At 44.6% G+C, this 21,372-nt stretch overlaps 1 protein-coding gene across 1 annotated transcript in view; it reads right to left on the reverse strand.

Annotated features, from left to right (window-relative positions):
- Nucleotides 1-21,372, reverse strand: part of LOC138580390 (3'-5' exoribonuclease HELZ2-like) — a 957,207-nt gene that overhangs the window by 83,621 nt on the left and 852,214 nt on the right. The window contains exons 16-17 of the mRNA XM_069650902.1: nt 11,690-11,824; nt 10,505-10,723 (exon numbers count right to left, since the gene is read on the reverse strand). Coding sequence (XP_069507003.1) covers nt 10,505-10,723; nt 11,690-11,824 — 354 coding nt within the window. The remainder of the gene's footprint in view (nt 1-10,504; nt 10,724-11,689; nt 11,825-21,372) is intronic.

Here is a 21,372-nt window from a genome sequence, read left to right on the forward strand (position 1 = left end):
CCCACAATCAACTTTTACAAAATTAAGGTCGTCCCGTTTGTGACGTACTGGGCTGAGGCACTGCCTACAATTCCAAGTGACTTCTGGCCTAAATTAGAAGCTGCCTTTTGGAGCTCTGTTTTAGGCCTCCCCAACTCTATATTGGGACCAGCTATTAGACGGGAATTGAGTCTCCTGTCACTCCAATGTATGGTAAGCTGCAACTCCCTAATGTTATACAGGAAATGCAGAATGACAGATAGCAATCCTATCTATAAAATGATAAACAAAGAAATGCAAGATAACCGATGTGAGTTATTAAACTGGAAAAAGGAAAATGAATTGTTACTGGACGCAATTGTTAGCCAAGAAGAAGAGCTCATTTAGAACCCTGTGAGGGTTCTACGAAAAATCAAAGAATTAGACTGGGCAAAGACCACAGAAATGGCAGCAAGGAACAAATTGACCCTACACCTACCGCATAAGACAAAAAAACTAAATGAGCCACAAAATCTCATAAAGAAATTTCCAAACAGGGCGGCGCGGGACCTAATCCCAAGAGCCAGGTTAAACCTACTAGAAACAAATGAAATTCTTTACATTAGAGGTCTTTCACTGACAGGCAACTGCAGATAGTGCCTAGACACGACGTCCCATCAAAAAGAATCTATACAGCATTTGTTGCTTTCATGTACAAGAACTTATTCGATCAGACTACGATACTTAAATAAGTTGTTTGAAAAAGACATACTAGAGCCCGTGTCTAGACTGTTGGTTACAGTCATCGAGGTAGTGTTTGGTGTTGATGTTGACTGTTGGATACAGTCAGTGGTTGGTGTATGGTGTTAAGCCTGTTGGTTATAGCCGGAGATTTAACTGTTGGTTATAGTCGGCGAGGTATTTGTGTTACAGCTGTTGGGTACAGCCAGAGTTTTGATTATTGGTTACAGTTGCGGAGTGGGTATGTATTGTGTTTAGAGATTTGACTGTTGGGTACAGTCAGGGAGGGTGTGTGGTGAATAGTGTGTTTAGAGATTAGACTGTTGGTTACAGTCATGAGGCGATTTAGAGTTTTCACTGTTGGTTACAGTCAGGTGTTGACTGTGATTACAGACAGTGGTTTGGAGTTTAGAGTAGTGAGAGTTGGCCGGGGGTTACAGTCGCGGAGGGTAGTTGAGGGTTAGAGAGAACTGCTGATTACAGTTTGTGTCGTGTGCAGAGTATAGACTGTTGGTTACTGTCACTATGGTGAGTTGAAGTTTTGACTGTTAGTTACAGTCGTAAAGTGTGGTGGGGCGAGTTTAGACTGTGATTATAGTCGGGTGTTTGCCTACAGGTGTTTTACCATTGTTGGTTACAGTGGTGGTGAGTGGGGGTTAGTGTGGTGGTTGTTCTGTTCCGTTGAAAGGTGCGTTTAGGAGTTCTTCACTGTTAGGGGTTTTGCTATCCCTGTGCCCGGCGGACCGCATTGGTTGTCTAAGGTGCAGTGGCTGGTTAGATGTGTGTGCTGTGCAGATTCCCCAGTTTTCCAAATGGTTATTATTCCATCTTTTGTTTTTCCTGTAGAAGGTGTACTGCTCACGTGGGTGTTTTGTGCCAGAATAGATCTGGTTGTCTGGTTAGAGTTTTTCCATCGTTTGTTTCATCTGTTCTTATCAGTTTGTGAGAGGTAGTTTCATCTGTCTCAATTGTTTAGATTTTTGCTGGCATGTGAGGTCGGGGCTGGTATGTTGTTTTACACGTGTGGTGCCAGTTTGTGCTTGTTGCAATGAGTGAACAGGATGAGAGGTGTAGTAATGTGTTATGGTTTTTGTTGGTGGACAGTTAGAGAGACCTCAGCTGGAGTGTGGATGGGCCAGTGTTTCTTCCTATGTACTTTTTTTTTTTATTAATGTAATTTGGTCAGATTTTGACCTTTTACATATACAATTGAACGAACAAAAGAAAACTTAATTTACAAACAATATTCTTTTTCTCTTCACATATAAGATCAAATCAGATAAATCTAGACAAGAACACTAAATCACAAATCATTACTCTCAGTACTCCCCACAGCCAGCCATCTCAGTTGGGACTTATATCCATCCGGATGGCAAAGATGAGAGCATAGATGTCAAACAGGGAAAATCCCTTGGGAGCAACTAAGTATATGTACTTGATGAACTTACCTGTACAACTGGGCCCAAAAACTATCTGTAATTTACCTGGTTCCTGTTTGCTGTGTGGTGGAAGGACCCAACATTGGTTACTTCACAGACCAGGGAAAGCAAAACCCAATAACACATTTAGAAATGCACAAGGTATTTCAAGGTGGGTATATCCTATTGGTCAGCTTTTACACTGATTCAATTTCGTTATTGTAGCTGCTGAATAGAACATTGTGAAAGACAGTTATTAGGATTTTATTTGATATTATATTCCTTTTAGTGTTATTCTTTAGCTGCATTGTGCTTTTAGAAGTGTTTTATTTAGTGAACTTTTACCGCTTGCTGAACTGTAATTTAATTTCTTTTTAACTTGAATCTGCATTAGGGATACGAAATACTACCTGTGCATTATTGAATTGTGTTGCTGCTACCTTCTAATCCCTGATGTTTCTGCTTCGTGCATCACACGTGAAAGCAGTTCTTAAAAACTACAACTCCCTCTAACATTCTAGTTTCCAGCCTCCTCTAATTGACAGGTTAGACGCGCCAGTGCCGGCGCGTCGGGGACGGTTTGTGGCTGCCGTGGCTGGTGAGTGCGGCCGGTTATTCTGCCTCATCCTTTTTGTTAGTTGACTCTTTTTCCTTTCTTCGTGTTAGTACCGACACTTTAGCTATCACTATTATGGCCGCTTTAAATGCTGCCATTCGGCGAAATCGGAGAGTGCGCTTAAATGCCTTGCGGCAGATAATCTTTTAGAGACTGATAGTGTTGTGTTAGATAATCTTGGAAGAAACGTTGAAAAGGAGACACATCAGTCCAGAAAACGGATTCAGATTGATCAGTGTTACTGTCACCGTTACCGCAATGGATAACAAACCATCTCTGCAGCATTCTACTACTCAAGGGTCTGATGGTAACCCTACCCCCTGTATAAGAACACCAGTGAATACATTGAAATGCTGTCTGTTAAATACACAATCACTAGTGAAACATTCAACAGAAATATCCGATTATATCTTTGATTGATTGATTGATTATTTGTATAGCGCCTATACACAACGTGTTTCAAAGCGCTTCAAGGAGGGAGGGAACATGGGAGAATACAATTCAATTCTTGCAAGTCCTTGAAACAATTCAGAATGTGAAAAATAACTATCATAATCAGCCTGGCGACATTTCAGATAGTGCAAGTGCAAGTATCAATTAAGGAGAAGAGGGGAAAGGAAAAATGAGACAAACCAGCAGTAATATTACTATGCCTGATGACAACTGATGTAGTGCATGAGTATACAAGAGGAGTGGGAAGGAGAGCCAGGGAGGGGTGGAGTGAGGGAGAAGGAGAGGAGCAAAACAAGCGACTATCGGAAAAGGTCAGTCGACAATTCAGAAGAGTGCGGGGGGAGAGGGAGGAGAAGAGAAGGAGGGAAGGGGGAGAGAGACAAGCTTCTATCAAAGGTCACAGGACAAATTATAAGAGTAAGTGCTAATGGACAAAAAGGGGTGGGCAGGTGGCTGCAACAGACAGGCGGCTACGATTACTATGCCTGATGACAATTGAGGTAGTGTCAGAGATTTACAGGAGGAGGGGAGGAGGGAGTATGGGGGTGGTCATAAGGGTGAGTGGGGCGAAGACGGTAACAAGGGGCAAGTGGGTGGGTGGGGGGCACAAGGACAGTCACAGGGGGCAAGAGGGTAGGTGGGGGGCAGAAAGACAGTCACTTTGGGTGGGGGACAAAACTTCAACCAAGGTCTTTCCCACCTAGAATGGCAGAAGACCACCTAAGAAACAACAAGCAAATGAGAAATTACGAAAAATAGAAGGAGCCCAACCTTCTAACAGAATGGTGACCCTCCTGCGCATTAACACGGTTGATTTGACAGTCTGCGAGTAATAATGACTAAAAGTCATACAAGTAGTTTCACTGCCACCAACCATTCAAGTTAACAGGTAAGTACGAAAGGGGATACAGTGCATCTCCCCAGCACCCCACATAAGGTGGGATGTGCTGGCTCACTATATAAAATGTAAAGGGGATGGAAATCTCGCTTTACCTCTTGGGAACATTAGTTCACCCAAGTACATTAAAGAGAAATTACAAAGGGAAGCCGAAAGGAGCAAACCATCCCAAGCCCAAACGTTATAGGGAACTATAAATCCAAACACACACTATGGAAAGATATACAAAGGTCACCCACAGAAAGAGTTAAAGACTTGGTGAGAAGGGAAAAAAAATCCCACTCACATAGGGACAAGGGAAAATAATCACAAAGTCCAAGCAAAAGGTTCTGGGGTTGACACGGGTCAGGAAGATTTATCATAAATATGAAAATCTTACCCAACACATACCCAGAGTGCTTTGTCTACAGGGTGTGAGGAGGGGCTACAAGATCTTTGTTAGCCCTGGGAGAATCAAAGATGGTGGCACCCTTTTGTGGACTGAGGCCTCTCTAATTCCACTGCCTTTCTCTGCTAGTGTACAACGTATCAGTTAACTGCCATCCTGGTGCGAGTTCCTTTGGCCTAGCAGAGCCTGGCCTTTGCAGCACCAAACCTCTCCTAGACCCTGGGGGTGGGGCAACAGGGGGGAGTTCCTGTTTTCTGGAGGGGGACGACCCTTTCACAGAGCGAAGACAAAGGCCTTTGCTGGGGCCAAGCCCCAATATTTTGTTCTGGGCGACTGTAAGAAAGGCATGGTATCAAAGCAAGACAGACACAAGTGATCATAGTTCAAGGGTGTTTATTAAACTGTAAAGTGGGTGAGATAAACACTTAATCTAAACCTAAATCTAAGATGGGAGCAGGCTACGACCATCAAATAAAAATAATACAGTCCTAGTGGAGTCTGGTCAAATAAAAAGGGCCTATACTAAGAAAACCTATTGCCAATCCTTACCGCTATGCTACAAAAATAGTGTGGGATAATGTTCACAAGAAAAGAAGGAAGTGTTCAAAAAATAAGTCAGGATGTAATGATCTCCCTTCCCCATGTTTTAGCACGGGACAAGGCGTGACTCTCGAGCACAGCACACTCCTGGGCTTCGCTGACACAAGCTCACAGTTACTTTTCTCTATATCAGGGCCTTCTGTGTCCAAGTCTCTTCTCATGGAAAGTCTCTTGCTTCAGAGGGGCCTGATATGGCAAAACAACCAAACAAAAGTTCCTTCTGGTAACCTTCATGTAGGGTGATTATTACCGTTCTCCCTTGGATCCCCCCTCCTCTCAGTGGTTAGCCTCCCTCAATCAGGCTCAGACCAACCATTCACTTTGGACATCCCTCAGTTGGGTTCATACTTGTCGTTACAATGTCGTTCACTTAGCTTCTTCAAACTTTTCTCTTGACATCCCTCAATCGGGGTTCACTATCGTCTTTCAATCAAGTTCCTTATTTGTGTAATATTCAAAACTCTCAATTCTTTTTAAACAACCACCTTTTTGTTAGGTCCCCCTCACCTGGGCTCAGACCTTTCACAGTGCTTGCCAACTTTAAACAAAGACTTCCGAAGGGCGATCGCGTCTTGCTGGGTCACTTTGTAAGCCTATGACAAGGGTGTGTTTAATCACAATAGCCAGTGGTTTGGCGTTCCCCTCTGCTGGGCGCAAACGCCTATTTCACAGTTCCCTCAGTTGGATTCACAATTCTATTATCATCAAAACTTCTGCAACGTGTGAAGGACTTTCGATTGTACAAGGGCTTTTGCTTGACCCCTGTATGACCACCTTGACACCTCACGTCGGCCTTACCTAAGGCCTCTTGGTACTTGCAGTTTCTTTATTTTTTTTTGTTCAACACAGTCTCTTTGTTCAGAGGAGGGGTACCTGTCAGAGACCTCCCATCAAAGGCCCACGTGGTGCCGGACCACTCTACCTCTGGTACCAAGTCAATACACCTTGAGTTCAACACAGTCCGGCCGACTATCGAGTTCGGCCAACTCACCGGCTGTGCTGAACTTGCTGGCGTTTCTCTTGCCTCTGGAGTCAAGGACGGTACCACGATGGCAACCATGTCTCCCGCCCCTGGCTATCAGTGCAGAGGGTTCCATGTACCGCTGACATCTGTCACACCACTCGCCAGCTGCGATTCCTGGTCTTATGCTTCTTTTATCGGAGGCTTTGCAGTTCTGGGTTGAAAAGGGCAAGTGCAAATCCCTGCTTGACGTCCTTTCAGGTCTTGCCGCCTTTTTCCTCCATTTGAACTGCTGTCCTGGAATAGCTGCTACCTCGTGCGTTCGGCTTTGCTCAAAATGTGTTCCTGTGCTCTGCTTTTTATCCCAACGGGGAAGGGAAAGGGCAGTCGGATGTGTGTAGTTGTTGGCATTTGCATGACTCTGCCTGACCCTTGTGTTGGGACATGTCAGGTAAACGGCTCTGGTACTAGTCTGTTGTCGCTCACGGTGTGAGAAAGTGTTTGTGTTGGAAAAGGGGGTGGGGGTAGAGTTTCTGAGTATCCTACTGGACAGGATGGGGAAAAGGTGTCACAAGGAAGGTGATACTGCATCTCACCCTTCGGTGTCCCACTTCCACTCCCCGAAGACCCCCCATCCAGGTGATCCTCCCGCACTGGTCCACCCCCAGGAACTGGATCTAATATCGATGGCCGTGTCCTGGCCACCCGGATGACAGATCCCCGGGGACTAGTAAGTGAGACACCTTCATATTTCTCACATACCCTTCCCCTATGCGAGGTGGATATTCCTGTTCGCTGTCCACGTTCTACTTTGTTAGGACCAGGAAGAGAACAGGAACGAGAGCTGTCTAAGAGCTCTCGCATATTTCATTGGTTTGTCGTGACCGGGGCTGGTAGAGGTGAAATGATGTTACTGGTCTCTCTACAGTAGTCTATGAATTGGGTTTTAAGGGCTGTTTCAGGTCACTTAGGCTCAGAGTTTTCCCAGTCACATACTGGAGAGTTTTGGGAGTGGTAGTCTGCTTGCCAACAACTCTGGTGTAAAAAGATCTCCAAATGGAGGTGGCGTTTGCTGTAGGAGAGTAGAGAAGGTAGGGACATCCCACCCCAGAATAACTTCTTCGGGGAGTCCAGGAATTTTGGCTGATGATATTTCACAGGAATCGCCCCAGATATTAATGTGTACAGGTATTTTGGGGTACACTTCATTGTCCCCGTGTACACATGTAACTAACTATCGCCGCATTTTCCAGGTCCTTTGTTGTAACTAAACCAGCTCGTATAGCAGTCTGCTTACTACATGAGTCAATCTAGGCTCTTACTTGCCTCCCATTTACCCAGGCCTTTTCGTATGTATAGTCAGTAGACGATTGACATAAAAAGATACTAAAGATCTCTAGCTCTTCTTCGGGTTCTTCCATTCTTCGCTCTTTTGACAGCCTATTTCAGTCGGTTTGTCCGGTTCGTCCCTTAGATTCTTTGGACAGTGTCTAGCTATATGTCCCGTTTCTCTACAAGAAAAACAGACAGAAGGAGGTGGTCTGCTTACTTTTAATTCCTCCCTTTTGCTTTCATCTTTGGTTTTAGGGTCAGTTCTTCTGATTTCTACTTTGTCTCCTAGCATCCATTCCTTGGTTTTATACGACCCCCCCTTGTTTATCTAATCCCTTTGGTGGATAGGCTTATGATCCTTCCATTCCGCCCAAAGATGGGCTGAGTGGAATTATTTAGCTGCATCCAAATGGTTTTGTGCAATCTCAATGTCTGTGGTTAATGTTGGTCGATTTAACTGTAGAACAGCTTTCTGCAAAAAAGTAGATAAGGAATTAGTGACTTGTTCTAGGGTTAACATCTCCGCCAGTTCTTCTAAGGATTTGTTATTGATCCACAGAGCTGTAGTGTTTTTGACATGTTCACCCATTTCTAAGGGGGTTTCTCCAGGGTTTAATCTAATGGTCCTCAACTTCTGCCGATAAAAATTGCAGGTTTGGGCCACTTTTTTTAACAGCCCCTCTTTAATGGATAGAAAGGTGGCACCCTGTGCAAGATTAAGTAGTTGATAGGAGGTTTGTAGTTCACCTTTCAACAAAGCGCCCAAATAGCATCTTTTGAGGTTTTCTTCCCATCCTATTTGGTCAGCTAGGCGTTCGAAGTTCAAGAAAAAATCTCCCAAATCTTCACATTGAAGATACAGCTGAAGTACCCCTTGTGGTAGTAGGGGTCTTGCTTGTAATTCAATTAATTTTGTTAGATTTTCTTGGAGTCTAGCTTCGGCCTGCATCTGATGGGCCGCTAACTGGGCGATGACATTGGCTAGGTCGGCCATTTATTCAACCCATTGATAACCCTGCGATGGATGATGATTGGATACCAAAAAAAATGGTTTGGAAGGGGGAGGCTACGACCATCAAATAATAAGAATACAGTCCTAGTGGAGTCTAGTCAAACAAAAAGTGCCTGTACTAAGAACACCTATTGCCAATCCTTACCACTATGCTACAAGAATAGTGTGGGATAATGTTCACAAGAAAAGAAAGAAGTGTTCACAAAATGATAAGTCAGTATGTTATGGTCGGGGTCTCCCTGCCCAAAGTTTTTAGCACGGGACAAGGCGGGACTCTCAAGCACAGCACACTCCTGGGCTTCGCTGACACAAGCTCACAGTTCCTTTTCTCTATATCAGGGCCTTCTGTGCCCAAGTCTCTTCTCATGCAAAGTCTCTTGCTTCAGAGGCACCTGATATGCCAAAACAACAAAACAAATGTTCCTTCTGGTAACCTTCATGTAGGTGATCCTCCCGCCCTTGTCCACCCCCAGGAACTGGATCCAATAGCGATGGCCGTGTCCTGACCACCTGGATGACAGATCCCTGGGGACTAGTAAGTGAGACACCTTCAGGTTTCTCACAGCGAAACTCAGATCCTCCTGTGTATTTACTATCTGGGACTGCCAGGCATGTCAATGGGCCAAGCTGATAATAAAAAAGGTTTATAGTGATATTTTCGAAACCCATATTTTCGAATGCCATTTTCTCGACACCAAATTTGACGATTTTTTTTTATTTTATTTTTTTACATTTTATATTTAAAATGGGGGGGTTCCCCCCAAACCTTTGTTTTATTTTTATTTACACTTTTTTTTACTAACGAAACCCAAAAAAAACAAAATAAAAAAAAACATTAAAAAAAAAAATCGGCTAAATGTTTTTGACATAATGGTCATTCGAAAAGTATCTTTTCGAAAATATGACTGGATACCAATAAAAATACACCACGATTATATTGGCCAAAACAGTTTAGTGTCCCAGAGGCTACCATCTCGACATAACCTGGCATGGCTTCTACTCAAGACTTGTCAGCCACCAAATCCTTGATCCCACAATTATGTTTAATTTATATGCAGGACTACCCGTGTTGAAATGCAGATTCTGCCTACTGACTGTGTGGTCCCACCAGCTACTGGCAGGAATGCACATCACCTTGTGACTGTCATGTTGCCAAACCATAAGTTAGCAGCTGAGAGACCTCTGATTAGCAGATCTCGTTTCATGGACAGAGCTACCTGCATAAGTTTACTAAAAACCAAAAGAACCCAGGCAATTTCACCCTTACAGATTGTATTCTGTCACGGGTAACCCGGTGGCAACTATACAGTTACATTGTGCTACTAATGCAGTTAAAAGGCCTACATCTCTGTGGAAGCATAAACTAAATTACAGCTGTTACCAGCCCACTCCGCAATACAGCTGTAGGGTGATAGAATCACCATAGGACACAATGGGGTGGTTAAAAAGCACCCCTGTCCCAAATGCCACAGGCTTGCAGTGACTGGGATTGCAGTAGGTGTGTCTTTGTTTCTTATGTTCAGGAAAAGCAGTTGTGAAAAAACTCAATGTTTAGGTTCCCCATACAATGGGTGAAGAACCCCGAAAATCGAATGCTGTTTGAACACCTTCATTAACTTCAAACCGACCCTGAAAAGTGAGGCGAAGAGGAAAGGAACTAGTAGTAATATTCACTACATGCAAATTGTGTGCCTCATTGCATGCTCACTTTACAACTTCAAGACCTACTAGAAAAGGCCAACTGTAAAGGTTCATGCAGGCCTTTATACGATAACCAAACTTCAGCATTCCTCCATTCATAAATCACCACTACCAGAACTGCAACACTACCATGCCAGATAGGCAAGCACATTACTGATTTTCTGTATGTTTACAGCTGCCATCAGAGGCAAAGACCTTCAAGAACTCTCCAAAGGCTTCATGAATGTCATCCACTCCTGCATCCTACCTTGCATTAAAGCACAATTTGGGCCGAGCTGTCCCTCTTTCTACACTCGAGATCTTGCAAAGCTACCCAGAACGCCCATCTCTGATATCACTCCAATGAGAGCGCCTGGAATAGGCTGTACTCCAAGCATGTGGGCAGGTCTTAGGCACACCCAGGTTTCTGGAAAGGGGTAGACTCACCGCATGTGCAGCCTCTTCAGCATTGGCTTTTGAGTTCTCGTTGCCTTCACGTGTGGAGACGAACAGGCTCTGCTCTTTGCCTTCCACGTGGCCAAAGATAATGGGACAACAGGCCTTCCTCGCGTGGTAAAAAACACTCTGTGGCCGAATCAGCTGACTCCAAGTTTTCAATCGGCCCTCATAAAACTCTCCGGAAGGAAAGCTGCAAATGTCCATGTGCTAGTAGTAAACAGACAAGAGCTTAAACACAAAGCGCATCAAACACGGACATTGACATACTCTGCAAAAGGCAAACGCCCAAATGAAAACCCCAACCAACACTATACAAACCAGTGGTTCCTCCCATCTTGAAAACCCTGCTCTTCACCCTTCTTTTCCAGATAATTTTCGAACAGTCTTCCTTCTTCCCTTGTTATCTAAACTACTTGAGCAACTTATTTAGATCACCACTCCTTCTTGCAGTTTGTCTGGGTTTTGGCCTTTCCACTACACTGAACTTGCACTTCTATATGTTGCTAATTTCTTTCTTTCTGCTTGTCACTTAAAACCATCTTCCACAGCTTGATCTTTCTGCTGCATTTTGCACGGCCAATCACCATACTCTTCATTCCCCTCTTCCCTCCTTGGGATTTTCCAGTTCTGCCCTATTTAACAGATCAGACATTCTCGGAACAGTGCCCGCTCCTGTCACTTTCAGCTCTAGCAGCCTGAAAAGAGCGAGTTTTATTTATGACTGTTGTAAACTGCTTATTACTTGTTTTTTCTCTCATCTCTTCTACTGTTCTGCTCTTCCAATTGGGCACCCCTCCTATCACTGTAGTCCTCTTTGCCCATCTATAATTCTGCTATTTATCTGCCATTTGCTCTTTCACCAAGTACTACCGTTTCTCCTTCTATCCTCTGGCTCTGTTAACTCATCTGCTCTTCCATTTTCTCTATAAAACCCTCAACTATCTTCTCTTAACAAAACCCCACTTTCCCCAGTCTGGATTTCGATCCATTTCACTCCTTGCCACTAAATATTGAAATTCTTTACCTTCCCGTTTTAAATGTAATCTTCCTCCTTCATTGTAACCCTCTAATCAGTTTACTGTAATTTTGCATCATTTGCTTTTTTGTACCTTTGTTATTCTTGTTCAGCGATTTGTAAAAGTGCTATAAACATGCGAATGAAGGATTACTTACCATGCGATACTGAATGTCAAGCATCAGAGCTTGGTTGCCATAGCGTTCGAAGAGAGATCTTTCCATCCCAAGTCTGCGGCAGAAATCATCTAGCACAACAGGACGAAGCTGTTTGTGGTCTCCAAGCAACACTACCTAGAAAAAAAGAAATCACAAAGACGTTAGTCTACTCTACATCTTAACAAGTCACATGCGAAATTTCAAGAGTACATTGTCCATTCAACCCATATGAGCAGAACCAAGAAGTAGCATTGTTACTCAGTAATGCAATAGCCTCTCTTAACCCAATGTATAAAAGAGGAGAGCTTAAAGGGAACCCATAGGGAACCCTTAATATAGCCAATATATTTGTTAGGGAAAATATCTCTTCCAACTATTTTACCTCTATATTTGTGGATCCCCCCAAACTTTCTGCTTTTGTTTCAGCATCCTGACCTGCCTTTTGCCAGTGGAGCACAGCCTTCAGCTACACTCCACAGGGCTTTCGCTCATAGTTATGGGGAAACTGACACATTCTACTGGCCGTCAGTGCTGAGAAACTTTGCTTCTCTTAGTCTTTCGACTTGGTTGCCACTTTTGGTAACATTTTATTGCGCAAAGTACATTACTGTACTGTACAATGGGGTCCTTGTGTATTCTGGACAATGTGCCTAGGAGTGGACTGGTGGCAGCAGAAGCCTTTTCATGTAATTGTATAACTTTTTACTGAGCCATACTGCGCTTACTGCGTTTGGCTCATGACTGTGGCTAGTGTCCGTCATGGCCATGCCACAAGGTCTTTTGTCTACTAACTTGGACATTTTGTCTGTTGGCCTTCCCCGTGGTCTTTGTGACCCGGGAATTCCTTATTTGGGCATGCAGTTGCCCATGAAAGCTGCTTCTTTTGTGGGCTACTGCAGGTCACGTGTGTGGGTACCCAGGAAGTGGGCTGGGACAGTCTGGTCCCAATCCGCACTACTGGTGCCAGGATGTCTGGTGTGCACGAGAGCCGCAATGGTCCCAAATTGGACCACTGCTGCTGTGCATGCGTGGGGCAGAGCTCACTGACCGGCTGGGTGCAAGCACTCACCGGACTTGTGGATATGAGGAGGGGTCCTGAATGCAGACACGCAACAGCCCAAGCAGACCCAAGAACTATCCAGAACCACGCAGAAGAAGGTTGGCACCCTGAACCCGATATTGTTCCGGTAGAGCCCTGCTTTGCGCTCAATCTCTGAAGACCTGTGAAGGTGCTTCAAACCTTTGGAGTGGTGGGCCCAATCACTCTCAACACCTCATGGTTTCCCTGCAAAAGAGCTTGTTCAGAAGTGTTCCTGGCCCATCCAGTAGACTGTCCAGCTCGACCCTTGGCACCCATGGAAGAACGTTGTCACATCGAGTTGCTGTCATGACCCATGGCCCTCACTGGCAAGTCAGCCTTCCAGTTAGGGCCAGGTCAAAGGCCTCAAAACCTCATCCAAGACTCTCTTGGAGTCAGTCCTAGCACCTTTGGCGCCAGGCTCTTAACCATCATGAAGACCAACATTAGAATGGGACTATTTACTTGGGACTACTTAACTTGGGGGAGTTCAACCAACATGGAGGCACACAGTTACAAGGAACTGAGCTATGCGATCTAGTCTTTTGGGTGTGGCAGGCCTGAGACTACTTTACCTGGACTACTTTGGGTGTGGCAGGCCTGGGACTATTTTACCTGGACTACTTTACCTGAGACTATTTAAACCGCACCCAAAGAGCAGAACATGCTTTGCGTTATCCTGCTGTGGGCAGCGTAATGCTCACCGTGTCCAGTTCTTTGATCCCAGCTTACCTGAAACCAAGGACCTGTAGAGAGGGAAAGAACACTACGAAACCTATCTGGAACAGTATCCTGTCTTCAATCCATCGTCGACTTCAGATCCGCTCACCTGAAGGTACGAACTCCATCATCGGGCACCGCATGCATCAGAAATACCATAACCTGGAAAGAGGAGAAACAAAGACAGCATTAGTAAGCGTTTACTCACGTTTCCTCCCGAATGAAGGATGCCACACAACTCTTACCTGGGTAGTCATCTCCTGATCAGTATCATTGCTGGAACATTACGGCGCTCAGCGAGGAACATCGCAACCTATAAGGAGAGAAAAGACACAGGTTAGCAATATAAAAGGCGAAACAGCACGGCGCATCGCGCATTACTCACTGGACAGCATCGCGCACACCCTGCTTTCACCTACCGGCCCATGCTCACCTTCAAACTGCATGACAACACCAAAATACCTTTCCATACCAAAAAGAAAAAAGAAGCAAGACATTATAATTTGAACTAAGAGGAACATAAGAACTGCATATAAAGACTAAAGCAGCAAACCTACGGAGTCGCAGCAGGCCTGGATTCCCACAGGGGGGGGCCTGCACCAGTGACGTAACTTGGTCGCTGCTCTCCCCTCACATCTACGCGCCCCTGCCACGAGGAGCAGGACGGAGAATCCATCTTTTACAATATTAAGACCGATCTTTAACCAGAGTCCTTACCAAGGGAGCAGGAGAGGGTACGAGAGTGCAAATCATCCAACCAGGGCTGGGTGGCGTCTCCGTGGATACCAGGTGAGCGTAACAGTTATGCCTCAGGGAATCCTAGCTTGCACTGCAAAGTACCTTTCCACCAAATTTAGTCGTCACAGCTGCGAGAGAAAAGCATTCACCAGATCGCAAGAGTTTGGTGCACCTGAGTCACTGTGCGACAGTGACGGTCGCTAAAGGTGGTTTTCATGCGTTCCTTCTTGTGCCCTGAGACCAGCTGCATAAGTGTTCTACAACTGAGAGGAGAGATACAGCTCCTGTTGTAAACCAGACCCGCACCTGTACCAGCTGCGCCTGTGCAGTTTGAAACTGAATCATTGGCGGGAAATTAAACCTCTGGCGACCCTCTCTAGACCTGCCAAATTTGGACCCAAACCCAGCTAAGGGCATTGAGTACTGAAACCACTTACCGGTAGCCCCTTGTTCATCCATTTCCATTGTATTTTACGCACAGAGGATCCCTGGTGGTCCTCCCTTTGGCTTGGGTAGCCTCCACTTCCTAAAGTCCTCCAAAAGTTGGGGATAGCTTTGTTCATCGCAGCAGATCCTCCCCCGACTCTTGGAGCCCGCTTTCACCCTTCAGAATCCTGTCCCTAACTTTGCCAGCGCCTTAAAAATTTTACTTTGAGACCTTACGCACAACCGATCACTTATATGCACGCATCAAACATTGAGCACACAGCTACATTCATCGTTGGGCTGGACGTATCAAGTTAGGGTTATCCATCTCAGAAGGCGGTCTATGCTATAAAGGTTCCTTCCCTTTTCCCTTACAGGTATTGGCAGAGTTAGCACTTTATCGCATTTGACACCAGTGACTGTATATATTTTACAAAGTGTGTTGTTTGAGTGGTGTTTTTACAGTGCATTTCATTATTCACTTGTGTTTATTCTTGGGCCTAATAAATTGTATATTTTTGTATAGTGCCGTGTAAGGGTAATTCTTTGTGTCTTACTGTGTGTGCTCATCACAGACCACAGATCACCCCACTCCTCCTGTGACTTAGCCTTGACTGCTCTCCAAGCTACAGTGAATTGGTCTGGCTATCTTCCCAGAAGTGTTCCCTGTTTCACTAACAAGTGTAAGCGAGGCATGGCATCAAAAGGAGACACTGACACAAGAGCTGTAAGTTTCAAAACCTTTATCTGTTGGCCTAAAGGGGTTGGAAAACTCATCTTGCCCTATAACTAAGATGGGAATATTCTCTACCATCAAATAAAAGAAAACCCAGTCCTAGTCAGTCTTTCAGTCAAATCAAAAATGGCCTATGCTAAAAAACATAATGCATGCCCTCACTCTTATACAATAAATGTGAAAAGGGGAATGTATGCTGCATAAAGGAAAATCTGACATTTCATTTGAATTCTGATGTGGCTGAGTAAACTCCCTCCCCCGTGTTTTTTTTGTAGCACGGGGTAAGGTGGCACACTTGGACCTTGTGACACACTCCAGCTCTGGTCACAAGGCGGCAGTTCAAGACCTGGACCAGGGCCTACTCAGCCTTCCACATTAAAGCAATTCGTCTCACAGTTTGACAATGGTTTGCTTCCTTCTCGTTTCACTGTTCAACAAAGTTACAGTTCAATACAGGTCTCCCTCTGTCAGGCTTGGACCTCTCAATCACAGTTCCTGGGGTTCCCTTCTTAAGGCTTAATCACACTCTCTAAACTCCCCTCCATCGGGCTCAAGCCTTTTCACTTTTCTTTCACTGTCAAAGACTTTCAAATGTGTGAGGATTTTACCTCGGCATGGCCACTTTGAGTTTTGCTTAAGTTTCACTTTCTCCTTCCCACACCAAAGCCTCTTGGTTAACGTAGTTCTAAGCACAAGAAAGTTCAAAGAAATCCTTTTCATCCAGGTGTCCCTCTGCCGGGATCAAACCTATTCATTCAACAAATTGCCAAGCTTTCACATTCAGGTTTCCCTTCACCGGGATCAAACCAAACAGTTCAGCATTTAAAAGTTCATTTCTTGTATCTATTTCTTTCATTCACTTTGGCACTTTAAAGTCTTGAAACATTTCGTGGAGACTTTCGATTGGGCAATCTCCTTTCGCCGGACCACTCCGCTACTTTGTATCTTTCACGTTAAAGTTCAATACTACTTTACTTTCTATTGCGTTTTATCGCCACCTGCGCAAACCTTCATTCTTCATTGGATACACTGTTGCCCGTGTGATCTCTCTTCAACACAAACTGGCCTTTCATTGCTTTTGTCAACTCACTGGTTGTGTTAATTACTTTTCCCTTTTACTTGCGGCTTTGATCCTGAAGTCAAGGCTGATGCCACTTTGCCTCACAAACTCTGTCGTTCACCCAGGAGGGTGGCTGGTATCTTGGAAGCACAAAGCAGATTTTATTTATTCGTTTACTTGGCTTTTCTTGTGCAACCTTCAAGGTTCTATGGAGGCAACAACCTCTCTCCGGGATGCGCAAGGTTTCCCCACTCCTTGATTCCGCCTGTCGTCCTGCTCCACCTGGTTCACCGTCACCCTGGAAGGACTGCTCCTTCTCGTGCCTCGCCTTGCTCAGAGTGTGTCTCAGTGCTATACCTTTTAACTGTGTGGGGAGAGCTAATAGGTACCAGGTGTACATAATTACGGTCAAGTGCATGACCATATTAGTGGGACATGTCCAATATAATGTTGGGGTGTTAGTCTTTTCAATCTCAGACCTCCTCTTCCTCGGCTCAGTTTTTGTGTAGAAAGGGGGGGTTGAGAAGTTGGAATATCCTATGAAATAGGATGGGATAGTGGTACTGGGAAAGGGGGGATAACATGTCTCACCATCGGATGTCCTCTCGCACTGTCCACCCCCCGGGGTCTGGATCCAAAGGCGATGGCCGTGCCCTGGCCACCTGAGCAAGATATCGCTGGGGTTTAGACAGTGAGACAGCCTTTGGTTTCTCATATACCCTTCCCCTATGGGATGTGGACGGATCTGTTTCTCAAGGGAACCGGGAAAGGAAGTCAAACGTTCCCCTGTTGCTTATCTTTTTGGTGTTCCACTGCGAAACAGTATGGCTGCAAGTCCAGGAACCATTGCGTTACTCAAAGGTTAGATTATTTTCTCTGTTTTATCCATACCAAGGGTTTATGATCAGTAATGAATGTAAGTATTCTCCCCAATAGGAGTATCTAAGATGGAGGATCACCCATTTGATGGCAAGGGCTTCTAGTTCTAACACAGAGTAGTTTTTTTTTCTCTGGGAAATAGTTTGCGACTGGTAACCAATATAGGCTGTTCCAAGCCATCATGTATTTGAGATAGTATGGCTTTTAAACCTGTTAGGGAGGCATCCGTATGTAACAAACTCTTTCGAGAAGTCTGCCACTTTTAATATGGGGTTCTGACATAGAATCTGTTCATGATTGTTATAACAAACATCATCCTCATTAGTCCAACACATTTTCTGGAATTCTGCATTTCTTAATGTATCAGTTAATCTTGAAATTTTGTCTGAAAATCTTGGGATAAACCTGCAATAATACCCAATCAAACCCAAGAATGCTCCAAGATTTGGGTGTGGGAACATCTAGGATGGCTTTCACTTTTTCCTGCTGAGGCTGTACACTACCATTACCCACTAAGAAGCCTAGGTATCTTACTGCTGATTGAGCCAACTTGCACTTCATAGGGATGGCTGTTAATTCGGCCTCTAGGAGTGCTCTCATAATAGTGTAAAGATGGGGGAGGTGTTCTTCCCACGTTTGACTGTAAACTACTATATTGTCAATGTAGGCCACACAGGAATGAGAACAGGGTTGTAATATTCTGTCCGTGAGTCATTGGAAAGTCACTAGGGCCCCATGTAGTCCACAAGGTAGGACTTTAAATTGGAATAGCCCTATTGGTGTTAAAAAAAACGGTTCTTTCCTTATCAGGTCCATATACAGGGACCTGCCAATATCCCTTAGTTAAATCTAGAGTTGACAAGAATACTGCATGTCCCAGTTTATCTATCAAGTCATCGATACGGGGCATAGGATATGCATCAAAGGCAGAGATGGCGTTGACATGCCTAAAATCTATGCAAAATCTTCATGACTGACCTGGTTTGGTTACCAACACGATAGGGAGGACCATGGGCTTGAAGAGGGCTCGATAATATTTGCCTTTAGCATGTTCTCAACCTCATCAATTACTATTTTCTTACGTGCTCCTGGGAGTGCATACAGTTTTAGATTAACCACTTTCCCTTTTGGGATTCGGATGTAATGATAAATTCCATGTACTCTCCCTGATTTTTCACAAAATACGTTGGGGAAAGCAGTAACAAAGTAATTTCAATTCTTCTGTTTGTCTTTAGGTAGTTCTTGGGGAGTGAGTTCTAGATTATCAATTGCTTGGGAGTACCAAACAGGATAATATGGAAGCGTTAGAAGCAGAAGGATTTCCTTTCCACTCTTTCAGGAGATTTACATGGTAGAGGTGGGTCTTTTGTCTTCTATCAGGTTAGGCTACCCTATAAGTACAAGTTCCCATTTGCTCTAGTATTTCATAATGCCCATGCCATTTTGAAACTAGTTTATTTTCAGATGTAGGTAGAAGAACCAGAAAGTTCTGACCAACTGAAAATTATCTAAGATTTACCTTTTTATCATAGGCAAGCTTCTGTTGGTTTTGAGCTTTCTCCATATGAGTATGAACTAGAGTTCTGACTAGATTCCTATGTTCTCACAACCGGGTAGTTGTCTGTGAAAGAGGTATTGGTGCTACTTCTCTTTCTTCCCAGGTTTCCCTGAGCATGTCCAAGACGTCTCTTGGTTCTCTACCATATAGTAATTTGAAAGTAGAGAATCCGGTAGATGCTTGAGGGGTCTTTCTCACTGCAAAGAGGGCCCAGTGGATCATGCGGTCCCAATCTTTCCTATCCTCGTCTACTAACTTTCTCAGGATCGTCTTGAGGGTCTTATTACATCTTTCTATCGGTAAACCGAGGTTCTTAAGGCTGTAATATGTAGTAATTCCTTTACTTCACCCATAAGCTTACTAATGAAATGTGCCCACTGGTCAGTTAGAATTTCTTTGGGGAATCCAACCCTAGAAAAGAATGGTAGCAAATGCTTTAGGATTTGCTAGGTTGTGTTATTTCTCATGGGGAAGGCTTGACCTGGTGGCGTAATTGACAATCACCAAAATAATTTGTTTCCCAATTTAGAAGTTTCTAACAGTCCGATAATATCCATCCTGATTCAGGAGAAGAGAACTTCGATTATCGGTAGTGGGTTTAAAGGGGCAGGTAGAGGAACATGTGAGCTGCTCCTTTGACATATTTCACATGTCTGAGCAAAGTTTTTTATATCAGCATGTACACTGTGAGAAACCAAAGGGTGTCTCACTTGTTAGTTCCCTAGGAACTCTCTCTCAGGTGGCCAGGGCACGGCCATCTTCTTTGGATCCAGGTCCTGGGGGAGGACCAGTGCGGTGAGGGCTCTTCGGGGAGTGGCAGTGGGACGCCCGATGGTGAGGCGCGGTATCTCCACCTTCCCTGTACCTCCATTCAATCCTATGTTATAGGATATTCTGACTTTCCAACCCCCCCTTTCCACACAAACACTGGGCAGAGGAAGAGGAGTGAAAAGGCTAACATTCAGATCTCTCATTGGACATGTCCCATTAACGAGATCAGGCAAAGTCAGGCACTTGACCTTAATTACATACATCTGATACCCATTAGCTGCCCCCACACAAATAAAAGACGGAACATTGAGACAAACGCTGAGCAAAGTGAGACACGAGAAGGAGCGGCCCCTCAGGGGAGAAGGCGAACTCAATGGAGCAAGACAACCGACCGAGGGACCAGCGCGAGGGATAGAGAAACACTAAGGATCATTGCAGGAGGTCATTACCTCCAAGTGACTGCAAAAGATTTATGGAAAAAGCCAACTCCCAAAGGAGAAGAAGCTTGCATTGTGTTTCAAGGACGCCAGCGACCCTCCCGGGTGAATGGCAGAGTTGGGGAGGTGAGGCCAAGCCTGTGGTATCAACCTTGACTCCTGGATTAAAGCTGCAAACAAATGTGAGGTATTCACACAACTGGTGAGTAGATGAGAGCCATGAAAGGCCGGTTTGTGTGGAACAAAGATTGAAGCCGCAACAGTGTTTCTCACAATCGAAGGTTGCGCGTGTGCTCATGAGAAGTGAAAGAAAGTAATCCAATAGTGAACTTTAAAAGAACCGATAACTGTGAAGCCCATGATACAGAGTAACAGAGTGGTCCGGCAAAAGGAAGTAGCCCACTCGAAAGTTTCAGTGAAATGTTTGACATCTTGTTAAAAAAAAAACAGTAAAGCGAATGAACTCTGAAAGGCTAAATGAGTGATCCAAACGAAAGGGGAAATTGAAGGCGAATACTTTAAAGAGAAAGATTGCTTTGAACTTCATTGTTTTTTAAACTACCAAGAAAGAGAGAGAGAGCTGGAGTGAAAGTCAAAGTGCTCATGCAGAGGTCTGTGCAAAATCCTCGCACACTCGAAAGACTTCGATATTAGCGAAAGGTCCGAACCCCTCCTATGTGCTTTCAGGTGAGGCGAACTCCATATGAAGTGATGTAGTATATAAGGTGGGAGAAAATCGCACTATCAAACACAATGTAGAAGCAATATAGCGTCAATAGTAGCTGTGCGACACTAGAAAACACATAGAATGAGAATCCATTTTGCAATAGGCCAAAATAAGCACAGGCCTGCTTGATCGCGCTGCACCCGCAAAACTCCACGAACCCAGGTCACTACACCCAAACTCATTAAGGCTGAATGAATCCACACGGTCAGTTCTCACGGAAGTTCACTTCACCTTTGTCCCTCCACTGTACCGTTTAGAGGAATGCACCTGCAAGAGCACGAGACAACCCCAGGAACCGCAGAATAACTATCTCCACTAAACTTCCAATAGATCTCTTACCCCCACCCAGCCAGTCCAGAGCCAGCCCCACACCATGGACCCGACCCCCACACCTTTGCATTCCCTGGTAAGCAAGTGACCACCCGTCCCAACACAAATCAAGTGTCTGCAAAAGATCTAAGCATGCACGGCTGTATTTCTTCAAGCATAAAAACACATCTCTTGTTACATGAGGTAAATGAGGGATACATTAATGATCAAACCCCGGGTGGAG

This window comes from Ambystoma mexicanum, chromosome 3p, assembly GCF_040938575.1.
Source record: "Ambystoma mexicanum isolate Mex_15411 chromosome 3p, UKY_AmexF1_1, whole genome shotgun sequence".
Taxonomy (NCBI): domain Eukaryota; kingdom Metazoa; phylum Chordata; class Amphibia; order Caudata; family Ambystomatidae; genus Ambystoma; species Ambystoma mexicanum.